At 68.4% G+C, this 20,482-nt stretch overlaps 1 protein-coding gene across 13 annotated transcripts in view; it reads left to right on the top strand.

Moving 5' to 3' along the window:
• Positions 1-20,482, top strand: part of PTPRS (protein tyrosine phosphatase receptor type S) — a 70,562-nt gene that overhangs the window by 16,077 nt on the left and 34,003 nt on the right. For 8 of the 13 annotated variants that reach the window (XM_079116287.1, XM_079116286.1, XM_079116285.1 and 5 more), the window contains exons 1-6: positions 3,173-3,318; positions 7,874-8,048; positions 11,045-11,190; positions 11,441-11,582; positions 15,213-15,401; positions 19,568-19,678. In XM_079116287.1, coding sequence (XP_078972413.1) covers positions 7,961-8,048; positions 11,045-11,190; positions 11,441-11,582; positions 15,213-15,401; positions 19,568-19,678 — 676 coding nt within the window. In that variant the 5' untranslated portion in view covers positions 3,173-3,318; positions 7,874-7,960. Of the gene's footprint in view, positions 1-3,171; positions 3,319-7,873; positions 8,049-11,044; positions 11,191-11,440; positions 11,583-15,212; positions 15,402-17,125; positions 17,702-19,567; positions 19,679-20,482 lie in introns of those variants that run through there. The other 5 variants (XM_079116295.1, XM_079116289.1, XM_079116283.1 and 2 more) reach the window with 3 other exon arrangements.

Below are 20,482 nucleotides of genomic sequence, written 5' to 3'. Positions count from 1 at the left end.
CCGCCCCCCGGAAGCTGGGTGACAGGTGTGCCCCACGGGTGGCTCTGGCGGGTTGCTGATCTGAGGTCGGATGCAGATGCGGCCCCTTCCAGCTCCGTCTCTTCTCGGGCTTCAGTGCTACCTGGTGTTGTGGGGTTCACCAGGCTGTGTTGGGGGCATCCCCCCACTTGTCTGCGAGCCCCCGAGGTGGGGGGTGGTTCTGTCCTGACACCACCGTGTCCCAGCAGCCCGGCATGTAGTAGGTGCTCAGTAAACGTTTGTGGGAAGAGCGAGTGAAAGTGACGTGGGCCGCGGTCTCTGGGCGCGCGGACGGACTGCAGCGGTTTTCCTTTCCTCCTCTGCTGATTCCCCTGCTCTGCTGCTGCACGCGCCTCTTTTATAATTAGAAGAGAAGTTATTTTGAAAAAAATTACCCCCAAAGTCCCAGCTGCAGGAGCTGACGTGATCCAGCCCTGTGTCCCTCCCCAAGGGCCACCTCCTGGTGTGTAGGGAGGACATCGCAGCTGAAGGTCAGGGACTCCTGGGTCGGCTCTCAAGGGCACCTGGTAGACTCCCGGAGCCGGGGTGCTGACCAGAGACCCTGGGGTCATTCTCGAGTCACACCCAGCAACCAGCCCTTTGGGGAACAGCCCGGAACCTGCCTCTCCTCCTGGACCAGCCGCACATCCACCCATCCTGGCTCCTGTCCCCACCCCACGCCTGCCCTCCACCCGGCGCAGAGGCGCCTGTGAGCACTGGGCCTCGCCCCTCCCTCCTCTGCCCACAGCCCTCCATGGCTCCCACCTCCCTGGGGTCAAAGCCCAGGTCCTCCTCGCAGCCCACAGGGCCCCCCCCATGTGACCCTTCCCACCTCCCCTGTCCCCTCCACTCTGCCACAGCCACCCAGGCTCCTTGCTGTGCCTCTGATGGTGGCCGGGCTCCATCCCACCCCAGGACCCTCACACAGGCTGAGTCGCTTGCTGCCTGGGTGGCGTCCTCTCTGGCGCCCTGCTCGTTCCCATCCCCCGACCTCCTTGGGGTCTTTCTCTCATACATCCCCCCGCAAAGCCCCCTCCTTCCTCGTTCAGCCTCTGGGGCTCCACCTCCTGATCCGGCCGCCCCTTTCCTTCACACTCCCCTCTGTGAGCGGAACCCTGTCGGTCTTGGCCACGGCTGGGCCTGGCGGCGGGTTCAGACGTGCCGATCCGGGCTGGTGCCCAGGCTGTGCAGCGTGGCTCTGCGGGGAGCCTGGGTCCCGGGTGCTCCTGGCTAAGAAGACCCCTGGCCGCCTGTGCAGACACTGCTCAGGGCTCCTGGGGGCCTGGTCCCCAGCTGGGGACGGAAACGGATGTCCCATCTGCCCTGAGAACACAGCCCGGCTGGATGGGCAGATGCATGTGGCAGTCGGGGCTCGTGCAGACGGGGTCTCCCCCCGCAGGAGGCAGCGGCCACCTGGCCCCGATCTCCCCACCCCACTGGGATGGCCGTGTTCCCAGACCACTGTGGTCACTGCCATCAGATGAGGACAGGCAGTCGTCCCCATGGAGAGACATGGCCAGCGGTCCCCAGAAGGCAGGGCTGGCTGGGGAGGGGTGGCAGGCCTTTGGCCACCACCCTCTGGGTCCTGGTCAGCTCGGAGGTGGGCACATCTGTCCCGGTCCCAGCTGCCTGGGGTCTTGACTACACAGACTTCTTGCCTGGCTAATGCTACGATGGGGGACTGAGGCTTGGGGTCACATGTGGGTCCCTGACTTCAAGCCCAGCTCAGTGCCTTGCTACAGGCAGGCGAGCACCTACTGTGTGCCCTGCCGAGTCAGGGCGGTAAGCACTGCCCGATTCATGGCCACGCTGACACAGCGCCTCCCCAGGCCCCTGGTGGGATGATCTGCACGGCGATGGCACTGCGGGGGTCCCCATTGCCCGCCTCCGTGAAGCTCCTACTGTGCACCTAGGGGTTGGGCTGCAAGGGAGCGGAGAGCCTCCTGGTGCCGGGCTCCGTGGTACCTGCTTCTGCTCGGTGTGGTGGGCGGGAGGGGATCTTCAGTTGAGAACCCACTGAGCAGCGCCCTCGCTCCAGGGCCGGGGGTCCACGCGCCTTTTGCAGAGGAGGGATGTGGAACAGACAGGGCGAGGCTCCTGGGACCCCCAAGAGGTGGGCGGCACAGCAGCCCGTGTCCCCGGGAGGAGCCATCTGCTGTCCGGCCGCCTTCGGAGCGCCAGTCCTTCATCCCACTTGGGAGGAGGGCTCTGCAGGGTGGGGCTCTGTCTCCAGCACTGCTGAGTCCCAGGTGGATGGAGGGCTTCAACCTTGAGTGACGTGCCCTGCATTCTGGGGCCACAGGCCTCAGCACTGGCCCCGCCTCTGGCCCCACCTGGGTTCAGTCCCTGGCCTTCTCAGAGCCCATGAGCAAGTTGTTTCTCCGCCTCTCTCTTTGGAAGCTGGGGTGATGGTGAGACCAGCCTCCCAGGGCCATCCGGGTGGCCTGAGCAGGCCCAGCGCTTGGGAGTTGCCAAGAGGTGCGTCTTGCGCCCTGAGCGGGAGAGACCCGATGCAGAGCGAGGCCGCCGGCCCGGGTGGCCCTGGGCCTCCGCTGGGTGCGCGCCCCGCACCACTGGCCTCTGCGTTCCCTTCCTCTCCAGTGGGGTTTTCAAACCCGGACCCTGGGCGCAGCGCGGGCGGGGATTGGCTGCCCGGCAGGCGCCCCTCCTCCTCCCGGCTCGGGTGTCGCGGGCCTGGCACGGCCGCCCCATCTGTTTCCAATCTGCCCTGCGCTCTCCGCCCCTCCTCAGAGTTGTGGCTCGGGTGGGGGCCTCTGCCACCCGCCCTCATTCATGCGGGTCCCCAGGGGGCCTGGGGCGGGAAGGCTCTCGGTGCCGCGCCCCTCCCCCTCCCTGGCCTGGGACTGGACCAGGGGACGCCCCCGCCGCGCGCCAGCCCCCCGGCCGGGAGGGCGCCCTGCCCCTTCTCTGATGATCTGGTCTGGATGTGCTTGGGGAGCCCGGTGCGTCTTCACGGCCACGGCCGCGCGGGGAGGGCGCAGGGCTGCCTCGGACCCGCTGGGGACGAGCGACGTGCCTGCAGGGGCGCTGCGCGGGTCCCGCGGGGCGTCTGGGCCGCGGAGGGGGCTCCTGGGGTCCCCCGTCCCACTTCCGGCCGGGGCCCCGCCCCCGCGCCCCCTCCGGCCCGCCCCGGCCCCGCCCCCAGGCCGAGCTTGCTGGGCCGCGGCCTCCCCGGAGTCCTCGCTGCGCCGCCGCGCTCGGGGCGGACGCGGGACGCGCGCGGACCGGCTGTGCAGGACCCGGCGAGGCAGCGCGGGGCTCGCCGATCTCGGAGCCGGGGTGAGTGGCCGGGTCCCCTCCAGCCCGAGGCTCGCCGCGCCTGGCTTTGTGCCCCTCCTCGCCCCCCGCCAGGCCGCGCAGCGGGGCGACCCCCGCGTCCCCCGCCCAGCGCGCGGGCCTGGCCTGGCCAGCCGCCCTCCGGGTAGCTCGGGCCGCCGCCGCCCGGCGCCCCCCATTCCGGTGGGCCTTCGCTCGCACTTTGGAAAAGTCCAGACCGTTATGCTCCGCGGCCCCTCGCCCCGCCCGCCCGCCCCTCCCCATCGCCGGGTGGAGCCCAGCGGGGCAGCGGGGCGCCCTCCCGGGGACCTGGGCATCCGCCACCAGCAAGGAGGCGGCAGGACCCCGTGCAAACAGGTGGGGGCGGGGATGTGTGGCTGGGATCCCCGCCCTTGGTCGCCCTCCAAACCACAGAAACTTTTCCTCCCCTCGGGGTCCTTGCGCTCCTCGCCCTGGCCTGACCCTGCGCCCCCGCCCCCCGGGGGTTTTAGGACGGGGGTGGGGGAGGGTGGGGGGGCCTGGGAGGACCGGACCTCGCCTTCCCTCGCCCCCGTGCCTGCGCTCCTGCCCGGCACCCCTAAGGCCTCCAGAGGCCTGCACACAGCCTTCCAGAGGCCTGGCGGGGGGACCCTGCACCCCGAGCCTCTGCCGCTCCCCGCTGGCCCCGGCCTGCCTGCCATTCACCCGGGCGTTAGGTGCGCCGCCCGTGCTGTGTGCGCAGGTTGCCGCCTGGAGCTTGCTGGCCCCGGCGGCCTCACCTGCATCAGGGCCTTGCTCTGGGCCTCAGTTTCCCTTGTAAAATGGAGGAGTGACCGGGACTGTGCGCTGGGGCCGGCGTGCAGGAGGCGTCCAGGGCGTGTAGAGGCCTTGGGTTCTTGGGGTGGAGAGAGGGCTCGTGCCCGGGGATCAAAGCCTGCGCCACACACTGGGCCTGGGGCCCTACATGCAGGGGACTTCGGGGATGCAGGAGGGCTGAGGTTTGGCGGGGACCAGGCATGGTGGGCTGGGCGGTGGGCCCCAGGGCACATGCAGCCAAGTGGGTGGCCAGGGCTGAGAAGGGAAAGGTGGGCTTTGTCGACGGGAGGGGCATCCTGGGCTCCTAGAACTGAACTGGGTCCTGGGGATCCAGGCCCAGCCCTGTCCACAGTCTCGGGGCTGCAGCTTACAGATGAGGAGCCCCAGGGAGAGGCCCAGAGGCTTGCAGGGCGCGGGTCCCTCCTGAAAGGCCTGGAGGCTGAGCAGAGGGCTGGAGCCTGGCAGGTGTGACAGCAGGGGTGTGCCCAGATGTGCCCACATCTTGTGTGGGGACAGGACAGCAGGGCTGAGGTGGGCAGGGGGCTCAGCCAGCCCTGTCCTCCGCTGAGCCCCTAGTGACCTGCCACCCTCTGCCTCCGCTTCCTTATCTGTCAGGAGGCATCTCACAGCTCCACCACCCACGCCTGACTGGGGACTTTGGGGACAGCACTCTGAGCCTTCACAACCATCACTAGAGCTGGCTCCTTGGTGCCGGGAAGTGTGGGCCCTGCTGAGTCCACTTCCAGCGGGAGGCGTTGGCCCAGGAGGGAGGGCCGGGCCCAGCCCCCATCCGCCAGTGCTGCCGGGCTCTCGGGGACAGGAGGCCTCGCTGGCCACAGGGTTCTGGTGGCCAGGCCCCGCGTGGCTCATCCTTGAGTGGCCCAGGCTTCCAAGGAGGCTGAAGTCCCTGGAGGGGCTGAGGTTCTGGAAATGACATTTCAGGCAGCAAGAACAGGCCTTGGGCCCAGAGGGAGGTGGCGGGCGAGGAGGGTGGCTGGGGGCGGTGCCAGGCCTGGGCCCCCGGCAGCCTCGCCTGCCTTGGTCTCCCCTGGCTGTGGGTGGGGGGGTCCCCTGGGGGTCCACATTGAGCACACAAGTCCCTGGACTCTCTGGGACGGAGGCCGGTGGCTGCATCAGCCCTGGGAGGGGCACCCAGTGTGTCCCCAGGCCGGGGACCCATGGTGCGGGTGACACAGCAGGGTCTGTGTGCCGCCAGCCCTGGCTCATAATCGCCCTTTCATGCTCCCTGGACCGCGTGGGCACACAAAGCCTGCCCCGCGACCGCGTGACCCAGAGCCTGGTGGATTGGGTGCCCGCTTGTCCCTCACAGCACAGAGACCCCAGCATGGCCCAGGAGCCATGCCGGGCCCAGATGATGCGCCGTCCACACGAGGTCCCCCCAGCTGAAGCCCTCAGGGAGCCCCCACTGCCCTAAATCTGTCCCTCCCTGTGGGGGAGGTGGGACCCACCTCTGCGCCTATCACGGGAGCCCTCAGTGCTGGCGGGTGAACGGGAGGGACTCTCCCTGAGCCCCAGGCCCCTGGCCCCCGTCACCTCCTTGCTGCACCCTCACCCGACTATGCCCTCCTCGTCACCCCACGGGCCTCCCAGCCTGGCGGGCGGCGGCTTCTGCCTCGCAGCAGCGTAGGGGTGGCCCAGCATCAAGCCGGTCATCTCCCTCCCTGCCTGGGCTGCGCAGGGCTTGGCTGCCCTGTGGCTCCTGTCCCACCCCACCCTCGGCCCTCACTGCCCCCCACTGAGACCCGTAGGTGCTGTTTCTCATCCTTCCTTGTGACGTGCCTCGTGGCTCGTGATTCCTATTCATCCTTTAATTCTCAGCTCATTAATAGCATTAACATTCCATCCAGGCACATGTGCAAAGGCCCTGGGGCACGACTGAGCCTGGCATGTTATAGGCACAGTTAGGAGCCTGTGGGCTGGAGCAGAGGGGGGAGGAGGGGAGGGCAAGGGTGGAACGGGGCAGCTTGTGCAGGGCCTGGCTGGCAGGGAGGACTTGGGCTTGACCCTGAGCAGGAGGGGGAGCCACAGAGGGCTGTGGGCAGAGGAGGCTGGGACCCTGATGTGGTTGTTCACAGGTGCCCCCTGGCCACTACAGGGAGTGGGATGTGGAGCCCAGATGCCAGGCCAGAGGGGACAGAGGGCCTAGCTAGAGGTGGAAGAAGAGGGTAAAACAGGCAGATGTGGGACAGATCCTCCAGGCAGAGCCAGGGGCTGCTGATGTTCCTCCTGGTCGCTTGAAGACGCTCTGCCCCCACGGCTGCCCCCATTCCTGCCCACTGCCCGTGTCTCGAAAGCCCCGGTGCCCCCCACCCCAGCCACCCTGGGGCCTCAGGGTGTCCATGGCCTAGTACCACCACGCGGGGCTCAGCCACCCCACCCAGACGTGGGCCCAGCAGGCTGGCACTGTGAGCCGGGCAGTGACTTGCCTTGGGGCTTGAGGGCAGCTGCCCGGCTCCCCAGGGTCGGCTGTGGCCAAGGCCCTGGGGGCGGTGGCCCTGGCTATGCCCCTGACTGCGGGCGTTCCTCTGTTATCCCAGAAGCCTGACCCCTGTGGTCGCACCCGACCCCTCCCTCCCAGATATAGCTGAGCAGATGTGCGTCCATGGGTGGGGTGGCCCTGTGGTCACTGCCTGGCTGCAGCTGGCTGCTCGCTTCCTCCTGGGCTGGTCGCTCCTGAGGACCTCGGGTGGGGACCTGGGACCCGGGACTGTGTCCTGGGCTCTCCCCCGGCTGGGTCCAGGTGTAAGTGTGGTCTGACTATGTGCGGGGCTGCGATTCTGCTCGGGAGGTCTGTTGGCTGCACGGCCTGTGGACTGACTGTGTGCTGCCGGGCACGCCTGCTCTGCCACGTGCCCACGTCTACCTAGGCCGAGCTGGGCACCTGCTGCCCATTGCCCTGCGGGCTGCGCCCTGTGAGGCCGAGGTCTGACCCGCATGGTCCGTGCAGCTGACCCGGCGGGTCTGTGGTATCAGTGTGCGCATGGTGGTCAGGCGCCTGGCCCAGGCGGCCCAGTGTGGGAATCTGGCCTGGCCTGTGCATCTGAGGTCTGGTCTTGTGCATGGCCGTGTTTGTGGCCTGACTGTGTGAGTCGATCAGGTGGGGTGTGCGTGAGCGCGTGCGTCTCCTGGATGCGTGTCGCTCTGCTTGCCATCTCGGTGGTTCTCCTCGTGTGCAGTCTGACTGCGCGCCTGCCCGTGACCTCCGTGGCCTGAGTGTGCTCATGCCAAACACCCCGCTGCCCCACCCGCCTGTTCTCCCCTCTGCGCCCTGGCCCTGACTGGCCACTGCAGGCCCAGCCCTCCCCTGGGGCTGCCAGGGCCAACATGGTGACCGCAGTGGGGTATTTTGGGAACAGATCACAGGGCTGCCCCGTCATTACGTGGCTCTGGTTCTGTGGCCACGGCCTGGCCCCGCCCGGGCATGGCCTGGTGGGTGCAGGGCGGGTGGCCACCAGGCTGTCCTCCGCCTTGCCTGGCCTCCACCCGCCTCTGCAGGAGACGTCGCTGGGGTGCAGGTGGCCCCTCTGCCCTGGGAGGACGGTGTTCTGGTGCCGTGCCTGCCGGCTCGCGGGGCACAAGCACGTCACCTGCCAAGCGACGGCCAGCGGGGGAGCCGTGGAGGCGTTTGCGCGGTGGACGTGGGGCATGGGGCGCAGTCCCGCGTGGGGCTGCCGTCCCCCGAGCTCCACGGTCTGGGTCCCACCCACGCCCCCTGCTGCCCTCACATCCGCTGTCTCTGCAGACGCTGCCCGCCTGACGCTCCGCTGGAGGCCGCCCTCTGAGGGACCAGGCCGTCCCGCCCAGCGGAGGGCGGAGGTCGCTGTCCAGCATGGCGCCTGCCTGGGGTCCCAGCCCGTCCGCAGTGGCGCCCACGGGCCTCCTGCTGGTCCTGCTGGTCGGCGGCTGCACTGCGGAAGGTAAGAGGCGGACGGGGCGGGCGGCCAGGGGGCCCCCAGCATGGCTCTTGCTTCTGAGGGGACGCCTGCGGGGCCCGCGGCTGTGTGGGCAAGGGCACAGCGGACATGCCACCCCTCCCACAGCCGGGAGCAGGGCGAGGGAGCCGGGGAGGGAGGGGTGCATGATTAAGGGCAGGCGTGAGGTGGCCCACGAGGACCCCAGTGAGGAGGTGGCGTCTGAGGAGAGGCCTGAAGGACCTGAGGGACGAGCCCTTGGGTGTCGAGGAAAGGAGTCTCCGCAGAGGGTGCGGCCGTGCAAAGGCCCGGAGGCAGGACGGAGCCAGGAGCGGGAGCAGGAGGGCGGAATGCGGGGCCCTGCGCCTGCGGGGAGGTGGAGCCAGGAGGCGGTGGCAGGAGGGCCAGCGCCCGTGCTCAGGTGCCTGCTGGCTCTGGCCATGGGGAGGGGCAGGTGCGCCCAGGACAGCGCTGCCCTAGCCTCAGACCCAGGCGCGTCTCCAAGCATGGCGCATCTGGGCCCAGGAAGCGGGTCTGTCCGGTGGGACTGAGCACAGGGTGCCCAGCAGGGGCTGTGGGCATGTGACCTGGGCTGGCAGTATCAGGAAGTGGCCTGGGTCCTTGGGGATGCACAGGGTGGGGCCCCTGGCCCCTGGAAGGCCTGGACAGGCAGCTGAAGCGTTCACAGGTGCCAAGAGAGGGATTCCTGCCGTAGAAGTGGTTCCCGGTCCAGGGGGACCTTCCGGGTGCCGTGGGGCTGGGCCTGGCAGGGTTGGGGGCAGGGGCTGGCCCTGCTCTCAGGCCAGATTATTTCCTACACAATCCGAAATGGAAAAACAGAAACCGGGCCAAGCCCGGCCCGGAGGGGGAGGCCAGGCCCCAGCCTCGGCCTCTGCACTTACTGCAGTCACTACTCCGTGCTTCCGTCTCTGTGAGACGCAGGGACTGGGTGCTCAGGTCGGGGCAGGCCTGAAACTCCTCTCCCAGCTGCACTGACCCTGCGCTCGGCCCGGTGGTGAGCTGGGTGACCCAGGCAGGGCATTTCCCCACGCGGCCTCAGGTGTGCGCGGAGAGGCTGGCCACTTCGCAGGCTGGGGCGCTCGTCCTGTGCCTCAGCCCCTCTGCCCAGAGAGAGGGTCGGGAGGGCTGTGCCCAGGAGATTCCAGGAACCCACGGGACGCCTGCCGACGGGGCCGCAGTGGGCAGAGAAAGCTCGCCAGGGCTGGCGGGGCGCCCGGAGCTGCCCGAGGTGGGCCGGTCGGGCCTCTGCTCAGCAGAGCAGGCCTGCGGCTGGGGGCAGGGTCAGCAGGCAGCGGGATGGGCAAGGTCCCAGGGACAGGGCGGCTGCCAGGTGAGGGCCAGGGCCAGGGAGCAGCAGCCCAGACAAGGGCCATGTCCCCCCAGGCTGTCTGTTGGAGGGTGCAGGGGGCGTGTCCTGGCTCCTGGCCACCCAGGCAGCTGGGCGCAGCTCACTGCCCCCTCCTTTCAGTTTACCCTCTGTGGTGACTTTCCCCGTGCCCTCGGCTGAGGACATGTGACCTGGGGTCACCATTCCTGAGGCGGGAAGGAGGGGGCCCAGGCAGGCAGCCAGGGAGGGACGGGGAGCAAAATGTCTGCCTTAATCAGGCTGGAGGCCTGGACTTGGTAGGAACCTGAGATTCAGGCTCCAAGACGGAGACCTAGCACAAACCTCAGTGCTTTGTGTCTGAGCTCTGTGACCTTTGCAAGTCCCTTAGCGTCCCCAGCTGTACAGTGGGATCAGCAATCACTGGGCCAGGACACACAGCAGTTGAGTGAGGCTGCAGGTGCCTGTATGCCAGAGTCTACTGCTTCTCAGGAGAGATGGCCAGTGTAGACAGATGGTGATATCAACAGGAGCAGGGTGTTATGTGAGGGAGGTGAGACTGGTCCTGCTGGAGCCACGGATGGGAAGAGCTGGGCCTGTGGGGACCCAGAGTTGGAACCTGAGGCCTCTGAGCTGCTCTGTGTTTCTCAAACTTCCCAGAACCCTCGGGGAGAACCTGTGTGGCCCTGAGGTCTCTCCACCCCCTGGCCTGGCCCATAAGCGTGGAAACCCTCCGTCGCCTGGCCGGGCTCTGGCCCTGCCCTGCCTCCAGCCCCAGGCTCTGACTTACTCGAGTTCTTACTTTCTTGTTTAGTCAGCTCCTTTCTAAAGACGATTTTATTGTGCAAAATAATGCAGATACCTTTAAGTGGTTCTTAACCCTAACAGGGCGCTGGGCGAGGACACCGCCCTGCCCACTTCCACCGCGGTCTGGGCACAGTGAGCACACGCTCACGTGCGGCCGTGCCCAGCTGTCTTCCCCAGTGGCCGTGGCTCTTCTGTCCTCTGGCTGGTCTCGCTGCTCCCCGGGGGCTCGCAGCCGCGTGGTCCTGCCCCATGGTCACCCGGGTGACTTGCTGGGTCCCCTCTGGTTGGACGTGTGGTTGAGGGACTTCCTGAGGCAGGGTCACTGGGGCGATTCAGGTCTGTGCTGGCACCACCGTGGAGGGCAGCTGGGCCCCTGCGGGGGCACGAGAGGCTGGTCCACAGCCTGGGCTCCTTGCTGCCATCCAGGTCCCGGGAGTGAGACGGCCCTGCCGGAGTGTCCGGGCAGCGGGCTGCGGGGAGAGGCCAGGGTGCGCTGGGCGCCTGTCGAGACCCCTGGGGCGGGTGCCGGGTGGACGGCTCCGCGGCCTGGCCTGGGTGCACCTTGCCGGCCGCCCCAGGCCGGCTGCTCTGCGGTCGGCAGGCACGTCCCCTCCGTCCCCTCTCCTTTCAGCCTTCGGGGTTTGGCTGGGCACCTTGGGCCCTCCTGGCGCTGCTTTGGGGGTCCCAGCGCCTCGGCTCTTCCCACGACTAGCAGCCCCGGTCTGGGGACACAGGCCATGCGCGGCCCGGTGCCCACGGGCGCCCTGGTCAGGGGAAGGTGCCGGGTGCTCTGCTCCCCGCCCTCCCCGCGGCCCAGACCCACCGCAGCCGCCCTCTCGCTGACCCCCAGAGCCGCCCCGGTTCATCAAGGAGCCCAAGGACCAGATCGGCGTGTCGGGGGGCGTGGCCTCCTTCGTGTGCCAGGCCACGGGCGACCCCAGGCCCCGGGTGACCTGGAACAAGAAGGGCAAGAAGGTCAACTCGCAGCGCTTCGAGGTGAGTGGGCCGCACCTGCCCAGAGGACCTCACGGGTGTGACGGGGGGCACCGGGCTGGCGGCCCCTCCGGCCTCGCGAGGCCCTGCGCTGTGTGCCCGCGAGCTCGCCCGCCCGGTCCGAGCCTCGGCCCGGCAGGTGCCCGGCGTGGGCGGGACGTCGCTCCGCGTGCGCTCCGGCCAGCCACGCCCACGGCGCCTGGACCGGCCCTGCCCGCCGGCCCGGTCTCACCCCGCGCCCCCTGCCCCGCAGACCATCGAGTTTGACGAGAGCTCGGGCGCGGTGCTGAGGATCCAGCCGCTGCGGACGCCGCGGGACGAGAACGTGTACGAGTGCGTGGCCCAGAACCCCGTCGGGGAGATCGCCGTGCACGCCAAGCTCACCGTGCTCCGAGGTAGCGGATCAGGCCAGCCGCCGCTCTGGGTCCTTCTGGGGACCTTCGATCTCCCTCCTCCAGCCCCTGGCGCTGCGGCCCAGGCCTGCTACGCAGGGTCTGTTCAGCCCCTTTGGGAGAAAGTCACTGGGGGCCGGAAGTCGGCCTCCTTGTTGCTTCCCCGTCTCCTCTGAGGACAAGAGGCGGCTCCGACTCCCCCAGCTCAAGCGCAAGAGAGAATTAACACGTTTGTGTAGATCATGTCTGCGGAGGGTTCGGCTGGCTTCAGGTTCAGCTGGATCCAGGGGTTCGTCCCGGGCTCCCAGGGCTCGGCCCCTTGGCTTGTTCTCCTCCGCGCTGATTTTATCCCTGGTGAGACTCGGCTCATCCCAGTTAACTTAGGTCTCAGCCCCCAGCTAATCACCCTGGTTTAGGAGGAGCCAGTACTCCAGGTGCCTGGCATTTCCCTGGATGGTTTAGTGATGGTGGCTCCCCCAAAGAAGAAAGGCCCAGCAGGTGCACAGCTGACCCCTGCTGCTTGGCAGGTACTGGGCCCATGGGCCGGCTTCCTGGTTTTGTTCAACTGGTTTTGAAGCCACCAAAAAGTTGGTTTCTCATAAAACAGCACCACCCAGGCAGCCTTGCCACAGCCCTCAGCCGGCCACCCTTGTGTGCCACACCAGGGTGTAGCCCTGGGGCCAGCCTCGAGAGTCCATGTCCCAAGAGGCAACCACTCTGTAGCTGTGTGACCTCAGGCAAGTTAACTGAGCTGCAGTTTCCGAGTGTGTCAAGTAGGATGAGGTCTGCACTCACAAGTGGTAGTCCCCTGACCCAGATGAGTGGATGCTGCAGGAGGCCTGGAGCCCGCAGGACAGTGCTGCTGGTCAGTCACCTTTGACCATCGCTGCCAGCCTGTCTGCAGCCTCTGGGGGTTCAGCCAGGGGTTGAACACATCCCTGCTGTGGGCGTGAGCCACAGGCGGCTTTAGCTGAGGGATGGCTCCCGGGTGGGGCTTGCCACTGTCCCCCGTGGCCCCAGGGCACTGCCTGAGGCTGGCAGGTGGCTGGTTTCACGGAGTGGCTGCTGCGGAGACCTTAGGTCTCTGTGCTCTGCTGTCACATCTGGAGGGTCTTGATCATCTTCTAAGGCCAGGCCAGCCAGGCCCGAGCTGGATCCTGCCCCTGTCTAGTGGGGCCGACAGGGTGGGGTCCTCCTGCACCCAGGCTCCTCCCCGGGGTGGCTTTGTGCTGACCTTTCCCGGGCACATGGTCTGCCAGCCACTGTGCCCGCCTCTGCCCAGTGCCCGGGGAGTGGAAAGGCCTCGCTTTGGATCCTCAGCCTCCGGGCCTGGGCCCTGGTGCCCTGGCTGCCCTGCCTCCTGGGCATGGCCTCCGACCAGGCCTCGCCCACCCCGCCCCCAGGTCTGGGGCAGGAACTGTCTAATCGGGCACTCCTCACAGTGGCCGGGCCTCCCCTGCCCCGCCACTGCGCCCACAGGCTCCCGGGCCCCAGCGGTGGTGTGCACACGGGTGGAGGTGCTCACGGCGGCCTTGCGCACGCACCCATGCCCAGGGAGCAGAGCGCTGGTGGCCCGTGCCTTGCAAGGCACCTAGAAGGGCAGCTGCACCCACAGCCAGGCCCACAGGGAGCATCCAGGCCCCGCTGCTTAGCCTGAGCCCCATGACGTCATCAGCAACCCCCCAGAGCTGCCTGTGAGGCTGCCCGCCAGCGTCCAGGGAAGATGAGTGGGCAGGCACCACCTCAGGGAGGCCCAGCTCCCGGGCCCCAGGGCCCTGACCCTCAGCAGGTCCTGCAGCACCCAGCCAGGCCTGCATCCCCTCCTGGCTGGGGATGGCTGGGTGCACACCTGCCCAGCCTGGCCTCCGGGAAATGGCCGGGCCTTCGAGGGGCCACGGACCCTCTGCCCTGCAGCAGCTGGCACGCGGTCAGCACCCAGACAGGCCTGCCTGGCTTCAGCTGGCAGTTCCCCTGGGGAGTGGGGCTCCGGCCCCGCCCACCTTTGTGTTCCCACCAGACAGGGGCTTCTGGCCTGCCTCTGTCCCCGACCACCCTTTTCACTGTACCCCGTGTCCCCTCTGGACACTTGCAAGCACCTTGGCACCCTGTCCCCTGGCTGTGGGCAGCAGCATGGTGGACCCCGGGGCAGGCTGCTGCTCGCACTCCAAACCCTGAGAGGAAGCCTGGCCCTGCGGCCAGGCCCCAAGCCCTGTGCTCCGCGGTCCCAGCAGGTCACCTGCTGTAGTGACGGGAAGAGTGACCAGTCTGGTGCCAGTAAAACTCTTTCCAGCTCCGGTGGGGCCGGTGGCCAGGCTGCTGCCTGTGGCCCTCTGTCCTCGCCGTCGTTCGCTTTGAATGTGGTGGCTTTGGCAGCACCGCCTGGACCTTGTCCCCGACTCCGTTTAGCCACCCCTCCTACTCCCCACGGGGTCGTCCACGGATGGCCCGTGTCCCTGTTGAAGGCATCGGTGGTCCCTGCACCTCCGGGCCCACTGTGTGGGCGCCCGGGCGCAGGGGCTGCCCTGCTGAGTCAAGGCGGGGTCCCTGGTCGAAGGCGCCGTGCTGTCCCCGGCTCTGTTGCCCCACCAGCACCCCCCCCTCCGCAGGCCGGTGTCCCAGTCCATCAGCACTTGATTGTCACTTTAGTCTCTTGTCTTCTGGGGACAGTCTGCTCAGCTTCCTGATGCCGCGGACACCCAGAGAAGCCCAAGGTCAAGGCCGGGCAGGGCCCACTCCTCCCTAGGCCTGCCGGGGTCGCCGTCCCTCTGCCGGCCCTGTCCCCGTCCCCCCTTCACGTGAGGCCCCTGCAGGGAAGGGCCCAGGCTGGAGTGGCCACTGTACCCTAATGCGTCTCTTCAGCCGTCCCCACCCAGCCCTCCAGAGGTCCAGGGTCCAGGGCCAGCGGTTCTGCTCGGCGCTGAGGAGGCTCCCAGGAGGCGTGGGCCAGGAGCCTGGGCAGGTCCAGCTGAAGGAGGCCACTGCGCCTCGGGGTCCGCAGAGCCCGGGTGAGGCGACCTACGTTAGCTGGTGGCCCCGACTGCATCCCCGCCGTGACCAGAGTGGGAACCGTTCGTTTCCCGAGTTCATTTCCCTCCTCGTTCCCCTCCCCCCACGCTGCTGTCCAGGAGCCAGACCTGGCCAGCTGGGGGCGGAGGCCCCGAGGTGTGGTGTGTTCGGGAATGGCAGTGGCCAGGAAGGCGGCTGAGGTTGACGCTGCTGTGTGCCGGGCCCTGGGCTGGTGTGAGGGGCCGCGCTGGCCCAGCCATCCTGACTTCAGGGGGCACGGCGCAGGCGGGGGGGGGGGGGGCCCAGGCTGGCGGCCGCAGGACCAGGTGGCCTGGGGCCCTCAATGGCTTTGGGCAGTGGGGGGCGCCTGGCCGTCCTGCACGGGGCAAGAGGAGGGCAGCACCCTTCAGCTGCGAGCAGCCGAGCCCAGGCCGGGTGGTCGTGCTTGGCTGCTGCACAAGGCCGGGGCAGGTGGCCTCGCTGGGCCCGGGGCTGCCCTCCTGCTGGGACGGCCACAGGCGTCCCAGGCGATGCCCTTGGCCCCAGGAGCCATGTCACCCCGGCCGAGGACAGCTGGCCGCCTATGGCCCCCCGGCCACGCCCCTCACTGCCTGTCTCCGTCCTCAGAGGACCAGCTGCCCCCCGGCTTCCCCAGCATCGACATGGGCCCCCAGCTGAAGGTGGTGGAGCGGACGCGCACGGCCACCATGCTCTGTGCCGCCAGCGGCAACCCCGACCCCGAGATCGCCTGGTTCAAGGACTTCCTGCCCGTGGACCCCAGCGCCAGCAACGGGCGCATCAAGCAGCTGCGGTCAGGTGAGCGCGGGCTGCGGACGGGGCGGCGGAGGCACCAGGCCCTCATGCGGGGACAGCTCGCCCCGGTGGGCAAGAGGGCGGCTCTGAGGCGGAGCGTCCTGGGTGACGGGGACCGGAGGGGACACGGCGCCCAGCCCTGGGCAGACAGGCCGGGGATGGCGAGCCTCGGAACCGGCCGCGCAGGACACGAGACGGGCTGGAGGTCGGCGTGGCAGGTGGCAGAGCGTCTGTTGCGGCAGAGCCGCGGTGTGGGCGTCTCCAGGGCTGGGCTGGGGAGGGCGCGGGAGCTGAAGACGGTGGTCTCGGCACCGAGGCGGCAGGGCCGGCGGAGCCTCCCCTCGGTGCCCGTGCTGTGGCGTCGGCTGTGTGTGTCTGTCCGTCACCCTTCTGTGGTGTCCGCGTCCACCCGGTGCCGGCCGGACCTCCTCCCTCCCCAGCAGGCCTCTCCCACTGGCCTCCCCGGGGCGCCTGGCCAGGCCTGGCACAGCCCCACCTGCACTCCTGGTGCCCTGCTTGGGGACACGTGCGCCGGCCCGAGTCACCCTGGGGACGCGGTGCTGCGCGTCTGTGCCGAGGCTGGCCTTCCAGGGGCCGCCCCACCCTGCAGCTCAGTCCAGCACCCGGGTCGGGCCCTCCCGACCTCAGTTCCCTGTGAGAGGTGCCCACGCGCCTGGCGTGCCCCTGAATATCCGGCCACGGGGCCATCATCCTTACCCGCCCTGCTGCCTGTCCAGCAGCCCCGTTAATGTTCCTCTTCTCTTTTCTTGTCCCTCCGTAAACGTCCAGAAACCTTTGGTAAGTCTGCCTCTCCCAACTCCACGACTAACGTCCTCCTGCGTCCCTCCCGCCCTCCCAGACTAACAGCCACCGCGACAGTAACTGTGACCCACTGCGTGGCATGTTTACTAACCTGACCCCTCGGCCACCCCTCCCAGCTGGGCGCCAGGACCCACAGAGACGAGCCCAGAAGGAAAAGAGGAAAAGGATGCGCTGGCCAGGCGCCCGCGGGCCTCAGGGCGGGCACCAAGCCCCTCAGGCAGGGGAGTCCCCAGTCCAGAGACTCCTGCCGCGCACTGGGCACCAATGGAGAAGGACCGAATGAGCAGTTTGGAGACAGGGACTCAAAATTGCCCCGCTGGACTGGCCCTGGTGCCTGTCACCCTCTGGCACTTGCCCAAATGTCTGGGCTCGTTCTCACTATGATGTGAGTGGCTCACGCAGGACTCCAGTGGTCCCGTCTGTCCCCCTCAGTGCGGGAAGCAGACCTACTTTAAGTGGTAAGGGACGCACCCTTCTGCTCGCGTGGTGACCACGGGCAGTTCGGCCATCTTGGGAGGCCTGGTCTCCAGCCCGGTTTCCACATCGTCATCCAAGTGCAGCGAGACGATGAAACCAGAGCAGCCCGGGTGGCCTTCCAGCTCCCGGCTGCGGGACCTTTGCAGATCCCCTGGGCTCCGAGGGTGGCGCAGAGTGGCCTTAAGGGTCGAGGTGCTCACAAGAGGAGGTGGGGCACAGATGTTCAGGCCAGAGGGCCCGAAGCCCTCACCACCTTGGCCCCAGGTGACCTGCGGTTCCTGGGCTCCCTCCTGGGCCCCGCGGGCCCCTGCAGCCCGGGCCCAGGCCACCCGGAAAGGGCTGTGCTCGTGCCTGACTGCTGGTGACAGCCACTGCCGTGCCTCGGCCCGGCCCTGGGGTTCTCTTGTCCCTAGCAAGTGACCAGCCATCCTCACGAGAAGGGGCTGGACTGTCCCCAGGGAGAGCAGAGCCGTGTGGCCGTGGCCTGGGGCTGCCTTTCCTGGCTCCCCAGGTCGCCCCCTGCCCGGCCCAGTCACCCAGCCGAGGACCGCCTGCCCTTTCCTCTTTTCCTCTGGGAGCTGGACAGGCCACGGCGTCTCCCTCCATCCTGGGCTCCTCCGCGTCCCCAACTTGTCTGTGACACCTTGCCTCGCTGCCTTAGCCCAGCCCTGGGGCACTAACCCTCCTGTCCCTTGTCTCTAACAAGACTCCCAAGACCCCCATGGCTTCCTGTCCCTCCCAGTCTGGACTTAAAAGCAGCCCCTTGCTGGACCCCCAAGAAGGAAAGGGGGGGGAGGTGAGGAGCCTCCCCGTCACCTCGGGGAGGCGGCGGGGCACAGAGACCGCAGCACCCTCCCTCTGGGGCCCTGCCTGCCAGCCCCCAGCCCCCCGCGAGGCCTCCTGGGTCTCCAGGCCCTGGCTGGCTGGCCTCCGCCCGGCCGCCCCTGCCTCCTGACATTCACCTGGTTTCTCTGCTTCCCTTACAGAAAGCACTCCGATCCGAGGTAAGAGGCCCGCTCCCACCGCCCGCCACTGGCCCCAGGGCCCCGCCACCACCCTGCCCAGTGTCCATCCGTTTCTGTGTCTATGCGTGGCCAGGGCGAGTGCGGCAGCGGGTGACCACCTCCTGTGGGGAGGGGCGCACCTCCCACGCCACCCAGAGCACTGGGGCCACACAGACCCCATGCCCGTCCACAGCCTCTGCAGCCTCAGTTCTCCCTCTGTAAACTGAGCTGCAGAGCAGCCTTCTGGATCGCTGGGATCTGGGCATGTGGCCCGAGGGAACAGAGGCGGGCAGTCCCGAAGGCCTGGTGCTGCCTCGGGGACTCCTGAGGCCGGGGTGGAAGCCTGGGGAGAAGGCTCCCTACCCTCTCTGGGCCTCCACAGCCGTCTCTGCCTGCTTATCACCCCACAGACCGAGGTCGGGAAGAATATAGGAACTTGTTCTGTGGGGACAGAGCCGTTACCTGCTGCCCTCAAAGAGACCCTCCCTGGGGTCCATGCCACTTATGTGGGACAACCATGAACAGACCTGGCTTTGCACCCCTGGTGCCGTGGTCCTGATGGAGGCTGGCAGTCAGGGCCAGCTGGGTGTCGTGGTCTTCCTTGACTCAACCAGGCCAGCAGGCCCGTGATGCGAGCGTGCTTACGTGCGTCCACTGTGCTGTAGTTTTTATGAAAGCGGAGGTTTCCGTGCAGGCCTGTGATCGCAGGCCTGCTTGTGAGACGTTGCTCGTGCTTTGTTGGTAAGTGCGTGTGTCTCTCCGAGGCCCGTGACTCCAGACACGCTCACTTCGTTGTGAAGCGGAACGTATTCCAGGCTTAGGTCTCCAACATCCGTGGGGAAATCTTGGCCTCGTTTTCATTAACTTGTATCATTAACTTAATTCGGGACTTCAGTGATTGTTTGAAATGTTCGTAGGCAGCGAAGTCTGGTTTCAGGGCCTGGATTTCAAACGTAGGGAGGAGGCTCAGCCTGGCCTCGGCAGCCTGTGGCCCTGAGCCCGGGGAGGGGTGGCTTGGTTCTCAAAGTTGGCCTCCTCCCCCGGCCTTCCTTCACGGCCAGCCAGTCACCTGAGCAGGCCTATGATCTAGACCCGCTTGGTCAGCCTCAGCTTCATTTGTGAGTGGAAGAGGCCTCGGTCAGACTCTGGTCACTAACAGCTGAAAATCCCGTTGTGATTCTCCTCCCACCACGTCTGTCAGGGCGTGGGGTGGAACCCGAGTCCAGACGGGGTTCCCTTCAGTTATTTATGAGCAGCAGAACCTGGGACCCAGGCCTGTGGTGTTGGCAGGTCAGGTGTTCAGAGTGCCTGACTTGGACGACTCGACATGTTGGGGCGACCCTGGCTCCTTTCCGGTGCTCCTCCGAGGTTTGGGTCCCGGCCTCTGACGCCAGAGGACCCTGGTGGGCAGGCCCTAGACACTCAGACTCTGCAGAGGGGTCTGCCTCCTGTGCTTTGAGGCCCGTGATCACACACCCTGTCGAGGCCCGCAGAGCCACCCCAGCCCCTGCATCCAGTCCACCACTGGTGGCCCCGAGTCTCCTGGGAGGCCGTTGTGGTTGAATGCCCCCCACCCCAAGATGTCACTCCGTGCTTCCTCACGTCCACCCCAGCACACCCGTGGCCACCCCACTGCCGCGTGACCTGCTCCTCTTCTAGTGGGAGCGGAGGATGTGCCAGGCAACCTGGGATGTGCCAGCCAGTGTGGGCCAGGCCCGGGGTGGGGTCCAGCCGGACCTCGGGCTCGCTCTCCGGCGCGGTCGCCCTCTCCAGCTCTGCCGGCGCGGGAGGCAGGCCAGCGGGGCCTGGGGACGGCCTCCGCAGTGCCCGGGCCCCTCAACGCCGGGTTCCCCCCTCTCCCCGCAGGGGCCCTGCAGATCGAGAGCAGCGAGGAGACGGACCAGGGCAAGTACGAGTGCGTGGCCACCAACAGCGCGGGCGTGCGCTACTCCTCGCCGGCCAACCTCTACGTGCGAGGTAGGGAGCGCGGCGCCCAGGTCCCCGCAGGGCCCCGCCCCGCCCCGCCCGGCGCCCGCCGCAGCCCCGGCAGGAGCCTCCGCGCGCGGACGGCGGCCTCCGGACCTCGGCTTCCTGGCCTGGGCACCGGGCGGCTCGGCCCTGCCCGGGCCTGTGCCGGGCGCCCCCGGGCGGCGGTGGGCAGCGGCTTCCGTGGTGTGTGGTGCCCGTGTCGTGTGCTGGCTTCGCTTCTCCGGACTGTGGCCGCCCTCCCGCTTCCCCAGCCCGGCGCCTCGTCCCGTGGGGCGGGGTCTCAGGCGGCCCCCGCTGGCCAGAGCCGGCTGGGTCTCCTCCCGAGGACCCGCAGGACAGCACTCGCCCGGGCCAGCGGGGGGACCGGCCGCGGCAGGCACACCACCGCGCCTGCTGGCCCCTGGGCCGGCCCCGGTTTCCACTCCCGCTCGTCCGCCGGAGGCCTGGGTCCTCGTCCCGGTGCCTCCCCGAGGGAGCGGGGCCGCCCTGCCCCGGCGCCACCCGGGCCCTTCCGCAGGTCCCGGCCTCCTCCTCCCGCCCCGCCCCGCCCCGCCCCCAGCCCCGCCCCTGCCCGCGGCCAGCACCGCGCTGGCCCCGAAGCGCCCTGGGCCCGGACCCTGGGCGCCCCTGCGGGAGGAGGCCGGTGGAGGGAGGGTGCGGGCGGGCGGGCACGTCTGAGCCGCGCGCACCGGGGAGTCGCCGCCCCGCGACCCTGGTGAGGGTCCTCGTCTCACCTGTTGCTTCTCTGCCAACTCCGGGATGGGGCGTGCGAGTCTGGCGGGGCGAGGGGCA

The sequence above is a fragment of the Sciurus vulgaris genome (genome assembly GCF_902686455.1).
Source record: "Sciurus vulgaris genome assembly, chromosome: 16".
Classification (NCBI taxonomy): domain Eukaryota; kingdom Metazoa; phylum Chordata; class Mammalia; order Rodentia; family Sciuridae; genus Sciurus; species Sciurus vulgaris.
This window is presented reverse-complemented; position numbering and strand designations above follow the sequence as displayed.